Here is a 20522-nt window from a genome sequence, read left to right as displayed (position 1 = left end):
TTAGTAATGTTAGTAACATTAGTAACGTTAGTAACGTTAATTTCTTCACCTGGGTAGGGTAAAAAAAAATGGAAAATTTTGTAATGAATATTTTTATTAACTATAAATTACAAATTTAAATATTGTCTTAAATAGGAGAATGTTAATAGAGCTAATTTTGCTAATTTTAATTTAGTGTATAGATACTGTTATGGAGCAAACGTTACCCATCCTCATGTTAAATGCTTAGGTATGGAATAATTAAGTAGCTCCTTCTAAAGACTTGGAGTTATGGTAGTATAATGATAATCAGTTTCACTCAAACAGGAAGTACGCTATTCGCAAAATTTATGTTACCAGTAGTAAAAGACTTTAAACCAATCACTTTACTAAAATATTTATTTTATTATTATTATTATTATTATTATATTATTTTTATATTATTTTGCTTCCTCGTGGCTCGGGGAGGAAGCTTTGTAGTCCTTTCGTTTATAAAACTTTTCAAAGTGGCGGAAACAAATTTTTTTCTTTATAGAAACATGTTATCGTCTTTTTTCCAAAATTTTTTTTTTAATCGAAAAAATTTTTAAATAGAAAAATTTATGGTTATATATAATAAAATCGTATTCCTTAAGTCAAGACGAATCGATCGATATATATATATAAAGTATACATTTGAGGTAAATTTAAAGAATTAATGAAAGTTAAAAAATCAAAAATTCACATTTTGGCAATAAATTTTGCTGATCGTAAAGAGAAAGCAAAATATTCATGTAATGAACTTCTGAATTTACAACTTGTTTATTATTATTATTATATTATTATTATTATTATCAGTTTTATTATGTAATGAATAAAATTCCATTGATTCAAATGTAGAGCTAAATATCAATAGTAAACTGAATGTTATATAGCCAGATGAGGCAGCGCAAATATTAGTGGTAGAAGCCAATTTCAGTCAGACGTTTAAATCTTGTTATTTTAGTATCAGTATGTAAAAGACAATTTTAGTTAGACAAAAATTCCTTTCTTTATAATTCGTATAATTTCAGTAGTAAAAAATCAGTTTTAGTCAGACATATTTATTGAAAATCTCCTTAATCGTATATAAATTCTATTACTAAAATTGTATGTGCGTTTAAGAAAAAAATAACAACACGAGTGAATTTTATAATAATAATAATAATAAAAAAAAATTTTTTGTTGACTGTAAAATAAGTGAAGAGTAAAAAAAAAATTTTAACAAAAATTTATTGTTGGCAATTATAGTGTAACTTACGAGTAAATGGTATCGACACCTAGAAAAAGTGAGTAGAGGCCGTTGCCCATTTGTTATGGTGCAAAACACACCGTAATCTACGACCACCCTACAGACGTAACAAACTATCCGAACCACCTGTCGACTTCTGGTAATCGAGAAACGAGAGTTTAAAACGATTGAAACTGTTGCGAGCACTGTAATTGGTCGAAAACTTTTTATCGTTTTATCATAAAAAAATTCCTTTCCTTTCCTTTCGTTTTTTTTTTGTTTTAACATTTTTTTGTTAATTTTATTCTGATCTACAAAAAAGATTTTTTTAATTTCTATCAGAGAAATTTATCTTTTCATTCAATAATTTATATTTTTTTGTTTAATTATAAAAAAAAATGTTAAGTAACAATTCACTTTTATATTTACATTTTTTTGAATATTAACTTTATCGTGAGGTTGTAAATAAAAGTATTGCGTTTTAATTAATCAATTATAAATCAGTAATTTTTGCTGATCTAAATGAAAATAATATTCGAGAGTAAAGTTTCCTTATATAGGTAGGGGAAATAATAATAAAATAATAATAATATTAATAATAAGAATATAATAATAGTAATAGTAATAATAATAATAATAACAATAATAATAATAATTTCAGTAATAGAGAATCAGTTAAAAATAGTATGAAATAGAGTTGGTTGATAAGAGCAAAAAACTCTTGCGAGTTTTACAACTGCACCTTCTTTTACTTTCCTCAATCTTCTTCATTTCATGAAATGCATGGGACGTTACCGTTTCTTGAAATTGGAATCGTTGAAATGGGGATGCATCGTAAAAATACATTTTCTTTTGATTTTACGCTTCCGCAAAAAGGAATTTTCATTTCTCGAGACACAAAATAATATAAATATATATAAAACACGTGGGGTGAAATAAAAAATCGTTTCTTTGAATTGATATCGTTTTATGAACTTATTTTTTTTTTTTTTTTTTTTTTTCTTTGATTACAAATGATCGTGAAAAAATGCTTTTTGTTCTTTTTTCAAAACAAAATATAATATCGCTCTTAAATATATATATAGGTATATATGAAACGAGTTATTTTTTTATTCTCATCCTAGATGAAGACTTTTATTATCTCCATTGAAAATGGTTTCAGCTATGGACAAATATATTTTTATTCCCATCTAAATGTGTCTTTTATTAAAGATTTTCTACACGCAATGATAAACAAAAAAATTTTAAATTAAAATACTTGGATTTAGAAAAAAAATATTTTAATTTCATTCAAAATAAAATTAAAATTGAATTAAAGTAATTGAAATAAAAAATTTTAAAGTTAAGAATATAATTTTAGTATTTCGATAATTGGATATTTCGAATATTTATTTATTTCATATTTAGAATATGATTTAAAAAATTAAGAGTTTAAGTTAAAATTGGATATATTTTTGATTTTAGAATTTTTTTTTTTTTGGTTTTTATATTATGTAAAATGATGGAAATTCTTTGTTTTTTATTATTTTCACCTTTTTGCTCTTCCTCATCTCTTCAAAATTTGTTTTTATATGATACTTTTCTGTTTTACTGAATTCCTCTTTTGTTATCACAGCATCTATGTGTTTTGTTCTCTTTCCCCCGCTATCTCTTGCGGCTCACATATGTATTCCCTTCACGAAAACGTAATTACGCTCTTTGCACATAAAGCAGAAGGTTTTCGCGGTCTTTTTGAACGTCACGTTTACTTCTCATGCACAAGCATTTCGCGCCCACCACTCCTCAACCCGCTTTTTTTTGGCTATAAAAAAAAATTTAGTGAAAATACAAGTTGAAACCTATACACGCAAATCTTCGTTTAGTGCTTCGAGGAGAGTAAAAAAAAAAGAATGAGAGGAAAAAAAACAAAAGATATCGGTAAAGATGAAAATTTTTTTTTCATCATTTGTCAGTGGTTTTTTCGGGAAAAATATTTATAGTGATTTTTTTTAGATCAATAGCGTAAATAATAAGAGGAAGTTTTTTTTTACCAAGAAGTATATTTTTCTTTGTGAATTTTACAGCGATTTTATTTAATTGAATCTTTTGATGGAAATTAACGATCTTGTTTCAACAAAATGCAGTAGACAAACTTATGTGAGTTTTTGATCCATTAAAAAAGACATGGAATTTCAAATTTTCTATCTCTATCGCTCATTCTCTTATTTGGAGTGAAATTTAAATTAATATTTATACAATGTCGAGTAATTAGAAATATTTATACTGTAAATTAAAATAAAACATTTACTATTAATGTTTAAAGCTTTTGAAAAATTAAAAATCAACAGTGCGATTAAATATAATTCCTGGTTTACTTATTATTAAAATATACTTTTTTAATTTTTGTTTTATTAATAATTTTTTTTTCTAAATTATGTTCCTAAAAAATGAATTTTTCATTTTTGTGAATTATTTATTGGTAAGTTAATTTGTAAAAAATTTTAAATTACAAAAATACAATTTTAGTTAGTCAGAACAATTGATTTTTTCGTATTTTTTGTTGGTTTTAGGAGGAGGAAGACAGTTTTGGTCAGACATAGTCTACTTTTAGTAGTAGTAGTACAACACTGTTTTGGTCAGACAAAACAATTTTTTGTTATTTCAGTATTAGTAGATAAAGCAACTTTAGTCAGACAACAATTAATTCTTGTTATTTCAGAATGAGGATACTAAAAAAAAATTGTTACCAGTAGTACAATACTGTAATGGTCAGAGAAAACTATTTTTCAAAATTTTAGTAAATAACTAGACAAAATAAATTTGAAAAATTATTTCTTATTTCAGTGTCAGTATACTAAATTTTTTGGTAAAATTAAAATTAATTAATTTCAGTTTGAGTATTACAATTTTAGTACCAGTAGTAGAAGATTGTTTTGATCAGACAAAACAATTTTTGTTATTTTAGTATTAGTAGATAAAGCAACTTTAGTCAGACAACAATTAATTATTATTTTAGAATGAGGATACTAAGTCCTATATTGCTAGTAGTACAAGACTGTAATGATCAGACAAAACAATTTTTTTAAATTTTAGTAAATAAGTAGACAAAACAAATTAAAAAAAATTATTTTTTCTTTCAGTGAATTAATTCCTATTTACTATCAAATTTTAATTTGCCAGACAATAATTTTATGAATTATCAGTAGTAAAAGTTAGTTTTAGTCATATATTGTCAATAGACACGTATCCAAATAATAAAATAAAAAATAAAAATAGCTAAATAAAAAAAAAATGAAAGATGGCAAATTTTCCCCCCAAAAAAAAAGAAAAGAATACAGTCAGTATTGTTTTTAGAAAATATCGAGACGTGTATGTTTTGGAAAAAGCATTTTTCGAAGTATCGTCTCGTCTCGTCTCTCTATATTGACTGTGTCAAATTTAGTAGCAATTTAGCGCCAAATTTTTAAGGGTATATCGTTTGCAACGTATCGCTAGGTGAAAGACCCCAGTACTGTTGTGCTTTTTTAACTTTCGAGTCACGTTTTGAACCCACGTCGTTGTGTATCAGCCTCACTTTCCTCTGTCGAGTGAACAATGTGATTCTTGATCTCTCGACCTCACCCAGCACACATAATACTCTGGTTGAAAGAGGCTAAAGTAAAAGGAAAGGCCGGTGGTATATTGCAAGGATCAAGAATCGAGAGAGAAAGAAAAGAATGAAAAAAAATGAAAGAGAGAGAGAGAGAGAGCTGGTCAGTTTCTTAAAAGCATCTAAAAATATTTTTTTTTTTTTTACTTAAAGAATAATTTTCGTTTAAAGAAATATTTTCTGTATTTAAAGAATTATCTTCATTTAAAGAAATATTTTCATTGTTTAAAGAATAATCTTCATTCAGAGGAATGATTTATTTTAATAAAATAATATATGTTTGAATTAAATAAACGTATATTTGTGTACACTTATTTATTTATTGGGCGTAAATAAAAATTTTATTTGTCATTTAAATAAATTTTTCTTTGGCTCAAATAAATTTTTTAATTAAATGAAATAAAATATATTTGCAACAAATAAATGAGATAAATAAATATGGATACATTTCTCTCAGAACGAAATAAATATTTATTTGTATCAAATTTATTTTATTTGAGTTAAATAAAAATTTTATTTGCTTTAAATAAAATTTTATTTGTACTAAATAAATATTTTTTATTTAAAACAAATAAAAAGTTATTAGTCTCTGCGACAAATATATATTTTTTTATTTACCTCAAATAAATTTTATTTGTCTCAAATAAACGCCAATAAAATATTTCTCTGTTATGTACATTAAAAAAAAAAAAAACAATTTTCTTTTATTTGAAGAAACATTTTTTTCAATTCTTTATATACTTGAAATTAAAGAAATGTTTTATAATTTTACTAGCATAAAAAAAAACACATTCATACTCGAAATTATTTTGATTAAAAAGCAATATTTTTGTTTTTGATGAGAAAGAACAATATTTTATATATATATTTTTTTTCTATAAAAATGAAGTATGGGAAGAGGGTTAAAAGGCCAATTGATAAACCATTTCAATTAAATTGTCAATCATGTGAGAATTTCCGGTCAAATTATTGACTGTTTCCATTAGTGTATTATTAGTGAATGGACACGATATCACATCAATGACATTTAATCCAATTATTATGCAACAAATCCATTTGATATTGGCGTGAAAAATTAGATTCTAAACCTGTTAATTATTATGAATTGATTTGTTCATCAATAACAAGCACCGAAATAAATACAAATATATTGTTTGTTTTTTTAACCTCAATATTTGATCGAGTAATAATAATAACTGTTGATTGGATAAAATATAGAAATTTTTTTTTTCATATCATTTAAAATCGAGAAGATTTTTCTCAAAATTAATTTTGTTTTAAATTTCTTTTAGAAATTAAATTTTGATTTTTTTTTAAGTTGATTTTGAGAAGAGAAAGAAAAAAATTTCTTTCATTTTTTATAATATTCCTTTTTGTGGGACTTTAATTTTTTGGACAATTGTAATACGGACAATATATTAGCAGTAAATATAAATCAAATTTTCATATATGTATGTAATTCTCAATCCCGTGATGTTGTGTAATTTCATAGATTTGATTTTCTCGGGGGTGTGTTCGCGTCAAGATAAACCTCTCTCAATGGGTTGGATTCTACTTTGCTATTTAGATTCAAAACCCTCTCTCTCTCTCTCTCTCTCTCTTGAAACTTACCGCCAAGGAGAAATAAGCCGCAAGCCACAAGGGTCCTGTGATCCGAGTAACAATGACCGATCATGGCTGATATCGTGCCAGCAAAGATCAGGGCTGCTGCTGCTACTTGAAATGGCGCTGATATTCTGCAATAAAAAAAAAGCAAAATCGTAATTTGCATTTTAAAAAAGGAATATATAAAATTCCTATCTTCTTTCCTCCCCTTTGCTCTCATATAAATTTTCATGTCAGATTTACAACATTTTTGACCATCCCATTCTCGTATAAAATATATGATATCAACGTATGAATTTTATGCATACTTAATTATATATTTTAGAGATATCGATTTTATTTTCTTCCAATGTTTGAAATTTGAATTCTGTTTTTAATAGTTTTTTTTCCTATCATATTCGATAAAAATCGTAAGCTTTAAAATTTTTATACTTTCTATTTTATTCGATTTTTTTTTTATTCTTATATTTTTAATTTTATATATTTTTATTAAGTCATTAAAATAAATAAAATATTATTATGAATTTATATTTTTTTTTAGGAGAGATCAAATTAATATTTAAAATTTTTAATTTTTATCTCTATTATGTATAATTAAAATTATATATATGAAAGGCAAATACGAAGTATATAATATATCTTGGGAGAATGAATGCACAAGTACTTAACTTATTTTACAAAAGAGTTGACGTTGCATTTTCTATAAAAGGGCATTGTACATGAGAGACGCATGAATAAAATATATATACATGTGAGCAACTTTAGGAACTTGGCAGCTTTACTAACAGAATACAATTTCTACGAAAGACGACTTTTCCCCTTTGACCTCTTGCAGGAGTCACTTTAGCATAGGAAAGTAAATTAAAAGGTATATTCTGAAAACTTTGGATTGACAATTTACTGATAATAGAGAGAAAAAAAGAGACTAAATTATAATATAAAATTTATAAATTTAAAGACTGGAAAATAAATTTTTTTTCTCTGAAATTATATGTATATGGAGAAAAATAATAAAAAAAAATGAAAAGTAATTTTAACTAATTCCAAATAAAATTCTAAACTATCTGCACTGAAATATTTTTTTTCCGTTTACAAAATTAGTTTCATTGCAAAAATTAATTTTAGTTTATTTCTTTTTTAGTAAATTTCTAAAACAAAAATTACTACATTTTGTTTTTACTGTAAATAGTAGGGAAAATAATTAAGATAACCCTATATTCAATTATCAGTAAATCATTAATTATCGTATTAAATGAATCTCTAGTTATATGTAGATTGGAATAGAGATCAATAAATTACATTTCGATAATATCTTGTTGGATAAAAAAATGTACATATATACATGTATATATATATTGTAGAAATCCTAACTCTGCAAAACGTGAGCATACATGTTAGGTTCGTGAGGTCAGGCAAAGCTTAATTATACTAACTAATCTCCAGTTGGTGCACGAGAGTAAACGAATTTTCGAGACACTGATTTTGTTGCTCGAAACTATTAAATTATTCAGTTTAGTGACTCTTTCTATTTTTTTTATCTTTTTATTTGTAAATTAAAAGACAAATTTTTTAAAATTTGAAAATACGATTTTTCATTGAAAGAAAAAGATTTTTTTATCTTTTTAAAAAAAAAATCATTTCTGAAAAAAATTTATTTTATTCAAATACCGGTGTATTTGGTTATTATCAAATAAATATTTACTTGAATCAAATATTTCTTATTTGAATCAAATAAATGGTATTTGCTTCAAATACTGAAATATTTGATTCAAATACTACACATTTGATTCAAGTAAATATTTATTTGATAATAACCAAATACACCGGTATTTGAATCAAATAAATTTTTTTTCAGTGTGATTTTAGTACAAGTGAAAGTCATTTTTCAGATAAAATTTTCTTAATTTATTTCCATTTTAATGTTAGTAGAAGTGGAAGAAATCGAGTTTCAGTCAGACAAAATTTTTTCGGAGAATTTGTAATTTTTCTTTCATTAGTCGTGAAAGTTACTTACTTAGTTGTTCTTTTCCGTTAGACACGACTTTCTTCTAATTGGCTGTAATTTTTGTATTAGTAGTAAAAGACAGTATTCAGTCAGACAAAGGTTTGAATTAGTGTTCGTATTTTTAGTGTTTAAAATAAATTTATTTCTAGCGTCACTGATAAAATTTAATTTTAATTTAATTTAATATTAGTATCAGTAGTAAAAGACAGTTTAGTCAGACAAAACATCGAAGATTGTAGTACTTTCATTTCCAGTAGTAAAATCCACTTTAAGTCAGACATGACATCGTAGATTCCTGTATTTTTAGTGTCAGTATTAAAAGAATAGCTTTAGTCAGACAGAACCATTCTATTTTCTATCAGTAGTAAAAATTAATTTTGATTATATTTTAAATTTTATTTTCAAAATTTTAAAATAATTTTTTTTTACTACCAACAGAAATGTTTTATATTGTCAGATTTGTTTAAACATGTTTTAATTTTACAAATCAGTAGTACAGATCAGCTATTAGTCAGACAGAAAATTTTAGGTTCGTGTATTTCTATTTTAAGTTCGTGTATTTTTCTTAGCAGTAGTAAAATTTAAATTTAATCAGACAAAATTTAATTAGTGAATTTTGGTTTAATAATATAATTTAAGTCTAAGGAAATTAAGTAAAATATTTAATTATATGGTTAATTTTAATTTTTCTAATCATTTTTGTAATAAAATTTTCTGTTAGGTAAATTGGTTTAAAATAGCAGTAGTACAAGTCAATTCTAATTAAAAATTTCCTTTTTTTAATCATAGAAGTAGAAGTAATAAAGTTATAGTCAGACATTTTAATAATTTTAAATCAGTAGTATAAAAAAAGATTTAGTCAGACATTTGATAATTTTACTATCTGTAATATTCTTGAATTTTTATCTTTCTTTCTTCATTTATTTATTCTTTTTTTTTGACTATAAAGTAGAATTAATCGGGACAAAGCAAGTTATCTAGGACAAAGTTGTTTTTCACTACATTCTTTCCGTCTCTCTTTTTCTCTCTCTCTCTCCCTCTAAATTTCCCTAGGGAAACACGCGAGATTCAAATGAATAAAAATTTCTATTTCTTATTTTTTTCTTTAGTTAAAACTTATATGCATTTTTTATTTATATTAACATCATAAGAGGAATTGATTTTCATAGAAATAAATAAATAAATTAAGGTGTTGCATATATAATTTTCGCAAACTGGTTTTGAATTTTTTCTTAAGGATTATTAAGTGTTAAACTGCATTTCTGACGTAAAGCTAGATTTAAACGGTTTTAACGTCTCTCGAAAGCGCCCTGGATATAATATAGTTGGGAGGTGATGTATCGCGCGCGCCACCCCAACTAAAGCGAAGGAACTAGGCATTGTCCCGAGCACTTTGAAATATCCCACAGAGAGAGTGAGAGAGAGAGAGAGAGACACGAAGACAGAGGAGGTTAATCAAGATTTGTGGTAGAAGAACGAGCTTACAGGGAATCCCAGAATGCCAACACATACCCGAAATTCTGATTGATCTATAGGCAAAACTTTAAGCTATATATATATATATATATATAAATAACAAATTGCAGATATGCAAATTCTAAGCATTGCTAATACTTATGCAAAATTTATTAAATGATTCCAAATATGTTACAAACACAAATTTTTTTTATTGTAAAAAGTAAAAAAAAATATTATTGTAAAAATTACTTCAGTATATAAAAAATTCCAAATTCCCTTTTTTATTGGAAATTATTAAAATTGCTTTGGGATCGATTATGTAATTTCATTTACACTTCCACTTTCACTTTCACTAATCCACTTTCACTGTTCGACTTTCACGAAAGTAGAACTGGAATGATGAAAGTGGAATGGTAAATGTAAAAGTAGAAGTGAAAGTGGAATGGAAAAAGTCGAAGTGAATTAGTGAAAGTGAAAGTGAAAAGGTGGAAATGGAGGGGTAGAAGTGGAAGTGAATTAGTGAAAGTAGAAGTGAAAGTGGAATGGTAAAAGCAGAAGCGGAAATAAAATGATGAAAGTGAAATTAGAAATGAACAGGTGAAAGTGAATGTGGAAATAAAATGGTGGTAGTGAAAGGGTAAAAGTAGAAGTGAAAGTGCAATGGTAAAAGCAGAAGCGGAAATAAAATGATGAAAGTGAAATTAGAAATGAACAGGTGAAAGTGAATGTGGAAATAAAATGGTGGTAGTGAAAGGGTAAAAGTAGAAGTGAAAGTAGGAATTGTAAAAGTGAAAGTGAAAAGGTGGAAATGGAGGGGTAGAAGTGGAAGTGAATTAGTGAAAGTAGAAGTGAAAGTGCAATGGTAAAAGCAGAAGCGGAAATAAAATGATGAAAGTGAAATTAGAAATGAACAGGTGAAAGTGAATGTGAAAATAAAATGGTGGTAGTGAAAGGGTAAAAGTAGAAGTGAAAGTGGAATTGTAAAAGTGGAAGTGAATTGGTGTGAAAATAAACCAAAAGTGGAAGTGGAAATAAACAGGTGAAAGTGAATGTGGAAATGAAATTGTAAAAATGAAAATGGAAATAAAATTACATAATCGATAAAAAATTCAGTTAGATAAAAATTCTGTCTTTTATACAAGAATCGAAATAGTGGGAATTGAATTATTTTAATTTTTTTTTGCAATAATACATGAAATTTAAAATGAATTCAAAAAAATTTTTGTTGAAACATATTTCGCTTATTCAAAACATTAACTGATAATTAAGTAGCACACTGCATAATTCCACTGCTAGCTAAAAAGTGAACCGCAAAATTAAAAGTAGCTAATAAAAGCTTCATAGTTTAAAACTGCTTTATAATAAGTCTGTTTAATTACGTTCAGCAGAATATACGAGGGGAAATACAAAAGACGCAAGATGTGTATGTTTAAGTATATATTGTATATGTGTATATATATATAGAGAAGTTTATTTGATGATACTTTTATCCGACGCAGTTAAACAGACACTTCTCTTTGAATAAAATGGCATCAAGTATATAAGCACAGAGTTAGCGAAAGAGAGAATGCTTTCGTATCTGTTTGTTTCGCTCTCAGAAAAACAGCTTCCATAAAAGTGATAGGAACTTTTTAATAAGGTATAATTTGTAGCAACAAAATGAGTTAATTTACTTATACTTCTTTCTAAATGACACAAATATGGATATATGAATAAAAACCATATAATGGAATGTGCATAAATATTCCTTTTCACAATTTTAAAAAACTGTTTATTTCTTCTTTCTTTCTTCTTGTTCTTTTATTTATTTTTTCCACCTCGATAATTTAATATTTTTAATTAAAATTTTTATTATCTTCATAATTTTCAAGTTGAAAATATATATTGCATTTTTCAATTTATATAAGCAATCTGAAATATTCGTTTGTGAATGTGAAAAGCTCACTTATTCATGATTGATACTTAACGTTGAGTATTCGAATTGATATTCAGGGAATGATTCCATCTGAATTTGCCTCTTGAATCGTAATGATTTTAAACGTCAATCTGTTTGTCTATTGCTCCTTTTTGAATTATTTTCAATTTTTATTTTCAATTCACTGTTTTATATTTATATGTGTATTCAAAAAAAAAAAAATTAATTATTCTCAAAAATTATACATATATAAAGAGAGAAAGAGAGAGAGTTGTCTTTGTGCATAATGTAAAAAATGAAAATAATGGTATAGACTGAATGTGGAAAATTCATCGTCATCTTCATATAATGCACGAAAACTTGCAAACGCTTCTGCACCGCTGAGCTATAATAAAACTGCTATGCGGGATATCCTCGCAGCCAATATCTATGCCTATATTTCATCCGACACCATTACTTTTCCCTCGCAGCAAGAGTACGAGATCCTCCTCTTTTGAAGCCAACATATACTTTTTTTTTCTTCTTCTTTTTTTTTTTTGCATTAAACGATGTCGTTCTCGCTATTTGAATTTGTGATGAACATTCCTTGAACGAGTATAAAATGAAAGGCGAACTAATAAAACTACCTCATTAAAAGCTTAAGTGTGAAAAAAAAATATTTCATTATTATTAAATTTCGAAAAAAAAAATTATAAATCAATATTTTATTTTTATTTTCTTTTTTCAGTAAAAAGAATCTTTGGGAGATTAAAATAGAGTCAGCTGACTGTAAAGATATTATTAATGGGGTGTGAAAAAAAAGAAGTGAAAATATGAAAGAAGAATGACGAGAAGAGGTTAAGGGATAGAACTTGAAAGAAAAGCGAGTGAAGGTAAAAAAGAAAACTGTGTGATATATATATATACTTGCTCGTGTATGTATCGTGGTAAATGGAGCATGTCGAATATCGACAAGTCTCTTCATGCCTCTCACAATTCTACGACACTTCAATTTTCCACTTTTCTTCTGCTCCTGCTTTGTGAATCCACTCAATTTTATTCTCAATGACGTGTGATTTTTGGGTTTTGGTGTAACCGCTTCGAAATTTCTTTTTCAAACACTAGTAATATGATTTGACACGTTATTTTTATTAAATTTTTTTTTTTTTTATTTTTCTTTGAAATTGAAATATTTTATATTTATTAATTTAATAAAATAGAATTAAATTTCTTTTTTCATCTTTTTGTTTGTATAAGAATTAAAAATTCGAAAAATATAATTTTTCATATTTATGAAAAAAAGGGGAAATTATTTTTCTTCATTCTTGGTTGTTATATATATGATAATAATATGTAGTACAAAATATGCGGAATGTTTGGTAAATTTAACATTCTCGTTGATTATTATTATACAGAATTTCATGAAAATTGTTCTCTTTTAATGAAGGAAAATTCGAGAAGAATCCTACAGCGGTATTTGTCCAGACATGCCTAAGTAAATGTCTGAAATTTTTTTGTCTCTGCATTTTGAAAAATAATTCTTTTCTTCATAATTTTTGTGACCTAGTAAAATATTAAAGTGAACATTTTCTGAAATAATTACTCCCAAAAAATAATTTCAAAACTTTTTTATGGAATTTATAGCAAAATATTTTGAAGTATAAAAATTATTTACAAATTCGTAAAATAATTCTTTCGTTAATGTATGAAATAAATTTTTTATTTTATTCTTTCTTTTACTTTTAATATAAAAAAAAAACTAATACAAAGAAAAATGTAAATTTTTTTTTTATATAAAATGGAATATTTTGTTCACAGAAGAAGATAAATATTCCTTAACAAGATTTATGTCGTTTGTTAATTTCTGACAGTTTCTGTCAAAAGTTGTTTGAAAATTATAACCAGAAGAATATTAATCTCATATATTAAGGGAGAAATTTCAGATACTTACTAAAAAAAATTTATAAATTCGAATAAGAGATAATTTAAATTAGTTTGAAAATCTTTAACTTTTGAAATTCAAAAAGTAAAATTGTTTTTGCAATTATGGGGAAAAATTTTAAATTTAATATTTTTGGGAATAAGAAAATAATTTTTTTTTTGGATTTATTCTTGAAATAATAAAAAGAAGGCAGAGAATATCTAATCGACATTAGTTTTTATATAGTCTATTTGAAAAGTAACAATTCTGACACTTCATAGTTGGCCTGTAGAAATAGCGTCGTTAATAACTCGAGCTTGCGAGTCGTTGTCACAGTAAATAACAATAAAACTCAGTAGTGTGATAGTACCTGTAGGCACCGGTCCTGGCTTTCAGCCAGTAATACATACCGGGTGTATGGCTATTCAACCCAAAATACAAGCCACCATCATACAACACACACCGCCTCGCCTCCAAATGGCTGCATGCCTGCGTATGAATGTTTGTTATGTGGTACGCTTAATGCTGCATTACGCACTCTGATAAGCCCCTCGCGCTACCATTCACCAAATAATAATTCTTTTACTTTATTCACAAAATCAAATTATTACTCATCATCAATATAATTAAATACGAGATAGAGAATTTGGAAATTTCTCTGTTTTTCAAAAATTCTCTCTCTCTCTCTCTCTCGCGGCGCTAATCTCCAATAATTTGCTGAAAAATTCGACATACGCTTGCTCTGCGTTTTCATTGTTATAGCATTTAATGCTTAATGCAGTTCAAGCGTTTAATTTTCCCTCTATATATATATGTGTGTGGAAATATTCAAATTTAAAAGTTGAATTTTCATTTCGATTATTTCCAAAAAATATTTTTCTAATGATTGATAATTAATAGTTTTTTTTTTATTAGAATATTACAAAATCAAAATTAAAAATAATTACAAACGTTTAAAATGTCTGAGTAAAACTAACTTTTACTACTGATAAAATTATAAAAATTAAAAAAAAAACTAATTAACTATTGACTTGTACTATACTGACAAAATCACAAACGTTTAGAAAGGCTGACTTAATATTTACTTTTACTACTGATTTTCTATTTTAGTCATTATCTGACTAAAATTACCTGTAAAAAATTAATTTATTATGTCTGACTAATTTTTTACTTGTACTACTTCTAAAACAATTATAAAAGTAGAACTAAATATTTACTTATACTACTGGGAAAATTAGAAAAAACTAATTTAGTATGTGCAACAAAATATTCACTGTAAAAAGAAGGTACTAAAATAGTACCAATTTTAGGTATTAAAATAGAACCAAAAGGCAATTTAGTACCTAAAGTTGGTATTAAATTAATACCTCTCGTTTTACAGTGTTGACTTATTCTACTAGCAAAATTTCAAACGTTTGATACGTCTGACTGGTTATTTACTTTTACTACTTATTTTCATATTTATTCATTATCTGACTTAAACCGCCTGTACTAGTGATAAAAATATTATTAAAGTTTAGAAAGCCCCACTATTGTTTTACTGATAAAATTATAAAATACAATTCACAATGTCTGACTAAATATTTACTTATACTACTGATAAAATTACAAAAGTGTACAAAATCGAACTGAAATATTGACTTGTACTACTGACAAAATATTCAATTATTTAGAGAGTCTGACGAAACATTTACTTTTAATACTGATCTTTTAAGAAATTCTTTGTCTGACTAAAACCACCTCTACTACTAATAAAAATATGAAAATTTAGAAAACCTGACTAAATATTTACTTTTACTACTGATTTTCTATTTTATTTATTTTCTGACTAAAACCACCTGTACTACTGATAAAAATATGAAAATTTAGAAAACCTGACTAAATATTTACTGTTACTACTGGTTTTCTAATTTTATCATTGTGTGACTAAAACCACCTGTACTACTGATAAAAATATGAAAATTTAGAAAACCTGACTAAATATTACTTTTTACTACTGATTTTCTAATTTATTCATTGTCTGACTAAAACCACCTGCACTGCTGATAAAATTACAAAACGTTAGCAAACATAACTAAATATTTATTTTTATTGCTGACAAAAATTACAAAAATTACAAACTGGGACTAAATATTTATTTTTACTACCGATAAAATTTCAAAATTCAAAAAAAAAAGATTAATTACAACAATTTAGAAACCTAAACCAAATATTTGACTTGTATTAGTAATAAAGTTATAATTAGTATGAAATGTCTAACTGAATATTGACTTGTACCACTGTCAAAATTACTAAAGCTAATTTAATTCTGTCTGACTAAATATTTACTTGTATTACTAATAAAATGAGAAAAGATAATTCATTCTGTCTAATTAAATATTAACTTATACTACTAATAAAATTATAAAAAGTATTTTGTCTAACTAAATAATGCATTTTACTACTAAAAAAATTTCAAATGTTTATCACGTCTGACTTAATATTTTCTTTTACTACTGACAAAAATTAAAAAGCATGACAAAATATTGACTTGTACTACTGACAAAAATTACAAAATAATTTTAATTACAGAAATCCAACAGTTTTTGAGAAAAAAAAAACCCTTCTTCTAAGATTAATGATATTCATACTGTGTAAACAGACAGTCAATAGAGAATAAAAAAGCGAATCACATAGCAGAGTTATATTTATTTTATTTTTTTTTTTAAATATATATTTGATTTTAAATTCAATGAAGCGAGAACGAAAAGGAAGAGACGCTCTCGTCCTCGATCTTGAGATTGAAATCCGAGAACAATTTTTAAACAAGTGAACTTGGCGACAAAAATATTTTCCATCTCAATATCTTGACAATTGGAAGAAAACAAACGTTGAGAGTTTTGAACTTCTCGAGAGTTCTTTACGATAAAGAATCTATCATACATTTATATTCTTTTGTTTTTTTTTGTCGTTTAATGGAGACCGTCAAGAGTTCTAAGATTAATATTTCATGTTCAGAAAGGATCAGGCAACAATATTTATGTGTTTCATTTTAAATTTACTAGTTTATATATAAATTCTATAATATATTTTTCCAAATAATTTTTTGTTCAAATTTGATTGTTTTGCTTCTTTAATTTATTTTTCTTTTATGCATTGTTATATTTATAATTACTGTTATTATATTTTTTTAGGGAGTAATTTTAATTAATTAGTTTATTTTAATTAAAAAGAAAATTTTCTTTGTTAACTTTTTCTGTTATTCTAGTTCATTTAATTTCCACAGCGTGTACTTTAAATAATAATTTTAAGTCGAGAAAGTTAAAAGAAATCCAAGCTCGTATTATATATTTAACGCGAAGCAAAAACCTCTTAACGTTAAGGATTATTTTTTTCAATTTTCCCAATGAACATTTTGCACCAGAGAGAGTGAGAGAGAGAGAACGGTACTCTCGATTTTCTACCTTTCGAAAACCAATTTCAGTTTTATTAAATTTTTATGTGCACTTTACAAAATCTCATTTGCTAAGAATTTCATTTTCTATTCGATACCAATTTTAAAAAAAAGTGACGTTTTTAAAAATTACCACACAAGTGATTTACAAAAAAAAAAAAAATGTTTCGTTTTTAATTTTTTAACCCATCTTTAATCTTCATTATATAAGAAATATTAAACGAGGTTCGAGAAGAGGGAAAAGTGCTGAAAAATGTCAAAGAAAGTTCACGATGAGAAGGGTTCTCGGAGGATGAGAGGAAAAAAAGTGTATAGTGAGTAATTGATATAACTTTGATTACAGGATTAAATCGAGCGTTAAGAGAGTGTGTTGAAAGGTGAAGGCGCGCGGTTAAAAGGTTTTTCAAATTAATTTTCCATTTTGTCCCAGGGAGAAAGAGAGAGAGAGAGAGAGAGAACTATCGTCGAGCAATGACAGAGGAGTTTTCTTCTTTAATAACAGCCAAGTGTCTAGGGTGAAAAAAGAAGTAGGGGAAAGAATGGAGGATGGGGTGGGGGGAACAAGACACTCGAAATCGAACTTTCAATTTCCCTTCAAGACAAATACAATCTTTACTATATTAAGTTTTCCCCTCTTTTGCTCTTTCTCTCTCTCTCTCTTTCTCCCCATACACATACGAAAGTATAATATTGCCAATAGAATTGCTAATCCGACTATAAACACTCCAAGTATGGTAAAAGCGACTATTTGATGCAATCACTTTGGGCTCTTCATTCACAAAACTCTCTCTCTCTCTCTCTCTCTCTCTCTCTCTCTCGCAATAACGACTTAATAGGTAGTAAAACTTTACAAAGGATCACGTTTTATATCAAATAGATGAAGCGTGAAATGCATTTCGGGAAGAAATTAACTTGGAAGACAATTATTTTCGCTATTTATGCATAATTAGATGTAATTTGAAAATTAATAAAAAAAAAATGAACAATATATAACCAGGTGGAAAAGTGTAATATTTACTTTTACTACTGATTTTCTATTTTAGTCATTATCTGACTAAAATTACCTGTAAAAAATTAATTTATTATGTCTGACTAAATATTTACTTGTACTACTTCTAAAACAATTATAAAAGTAGAACTAAATATTGACTTGTACTACTGACATAATTTCAAACGTTTAGCATGTCTGATTAAATATTTACATGTACTACTGAAAAAATTACAAAAGTGCAAAATGTCGGATTTAATATTTATTTGTACTACTGATAAAATTACAAAAACAAATTCTTTCTGTCTGACTAAATATTTACTTATACTACTGGTAAAATTAGAAAAACTAATTTAGTATGTGCAACAAAATAATCACTGTAAAAAGAAGGTACTAAAATAGTACCAATTTTAGGTATTAAAATAGAACCAAAAGGCAAAATTTAGTACCTAAAGTTGGTATTAAATTAATACCTCTCGTTTTACAGTGTTGACTTATTCTACTAGCAAAACTTCAAACGTTTAATACGTCTGACTGGTTATTTACTTTTATTACTGATTTTTATATTTATTCATTGTCTGACTTAAACCGCCTGTACTACTGATAAAAATATTATTAAAGTTTAGAAAGCCCCACTATATATATGGGACGTTCCACGTCAAACGGAACAGAGCTCTAGCCAAAAATTGGCTTGATAAAAAAAATCGTTTAAGGGCTGAAAAAACTTGTACACTCTTGTACTTTCGAAAGCAGATGGGCGATTTCAGAAATTCAATATGGCGGCGCCTCTAGATGTGATATAAGTCATCAATGTTACGATTCGACAAATACAAACATGAATAAAATTTCCAAAATTAATTAAATTGAATCAAAAAATACACTTTTAAGCATTTTTGGGGTCGCTGAATACGAATCTGAAGTCAGATTTTAAAAATTCAAAATGGCGGATCCAAAATGGTGGTCGATTTTTGTTAAAACTAAATATTTTTTCTCAAAACTGGTTATTCGGGGGTTTTTGGGGTCGCTGAATATGAATCTGCAGTCAGATTTTAAAAATTCAAAATGGCGGATCCAAAATGGTGGTCGATTTTTGTTATAACTCAATTTTTTTAAAAAACTGGTTACTCGGGGGTTTTTGGGGTCGCTGAATACGAATCTGAAGTCTGATTTTAAAAATTCAAAATAGCGGATCCAAAATGGTGGTCGATTTTCGTTAAAATTCAATTTTTTCTCAAAACTTGTTATTTGGGTGTTTTCGGTGTGGATGAATTAATTATAAAATTAGATTTTTTTGATTAAATATGTTATTCGAGTGTTTTAAAGGTCGCTTATTTTTAAAACAAAGGAGCACTTGTATATTTTTTAGCCAAGTGTCTTTGAAACCTTTTATGAATGATAGCATTCTAACTAACAGTGTATATTTTTTAGAGCTTTATGATTTTACCTATGTAAAAGAAAGATTTAAATATCAAAAGTCCTTACAAACACTTTACTACTCATTAATTTTACATATTATTTTTTTATTTTTCATGTGCGCTTAGTTTTTTATTATTATTATTTTATTTACAACATATTCGCATTCAGCGACCCCAAAAACCCCCGAGTAACCAGTTTTGAGAAAAAATATTTAGTTTTAACAAAAATCGACCACCATTTTGGATCCGCCATTTTGAATTTTTAAAATCTGACTGCAGATTCATATTCAGCGACCCCAAAAACCCCCGAGTAACCAGTTTTGAGAAAAAATTGAGTTATAACAAAAATCGACCACCATTTTGGATCCGCCATTTTGAATTTTTAAAATCTGACTGCAGATTCATATTCAGCGACCTCAAAAACCCCCGAGTAACCAGTTTTGAGAAAAAATTGAGTTATAACAAAAATCGACCACCATTTTGGATCCGCCATTTTGAATTTTTAAAATCTGACTGCAGATTCATATTCAGCGACCCCAAAAACCCCCGAGTAACCAGTTTTGAGAAAAAATTGAGTTATAACAAAAATCGACCACCATTTTGGATCCGCCATTTTGAATTTTTAAAATCTGACTGCAGATTCATATTCAGCGACCCCAAAAACCCCCGAGTAACCAGTTTTGAGAAAAAATTGAGTTATAACAAAAATCGACCACCATTTTGGATCCGCCATTTTGAATTTTTAAAATCTGACTTCAGATTCGTATTCAGCGACCCCAAAAATGCTTAAAAGTGTATTTTTTGATTCAATTTAATTAATTTTGGAAATTTTATTCATGTTTGTATTTGTCGAATCGTAACATTGATGACTTATATCACATCTAGAGGCGCCGCCATATTGAATTTCTGAAATCGCCCAGCTGCTTTCGAAAGTACAAGAGTGTACA

At 26.5% G+C, this 20522-nt stretch overlaps 1 protein-coding gene and 1 long non-coding RNA gene across 4 annotated transcripts in view; one reads left to right on the top strand and one right to left on the bottom strand.

Annotated features, from left to right (window-relative positions):
* LOC127286903 (uncharacterized) overlaps window positions 1–20522 on the top strand; it is a 342205-nt gene that overhangs the window by 202622 nt on the left and 119061 nt on the right. The gene's annotated exons all lie outside the window — the stretch shown is intronic.
* The window catches only part of LOC127286899 (uncharacterized), a 160648-nt gene that overhangs the window by 35077 nt on the left and 105049 nt on the right, over window positions 1–20522 (bottom strand). For all 3 annotated transcript variants that reach the window (XM_051313525.1, XM_051313523.1, XM_051313524.1), the window contains exon 4: window positions 6468–6592. In XM_051313525.1, coding sequence (XP_051169482.1) covers window positions 6468–6592 — 125 coding nt within the window. The remainder of the gene's footprint in view (window positions 1–6467; window positions 6593–20522) is intronic.

The sequence above is a fragment of the Leptopilina boulardi genome, unplaced genomic scaffold, assembly GCF_019393585.1.
Source record: "Leptopilina boulardi isolate dan_hultmark-lab unplaced genomic scaffold, ZJU_Lbou_2.1 LbouV2_364, whole genome shotgun sequence".
NCBI classification, from domain to species: domain Eukaryota; kingdom Metazoa; phylum Arthropoda; class Insecta; order Hymenoptera; family Figitidae; genus Leptopilina; species Leptopilina boulardi.
The sequence above is the reverse complement of the archived record's forward strand: the minus strand, read 5'-3'. Positions and strand labels throughout refer to the sequence as shown.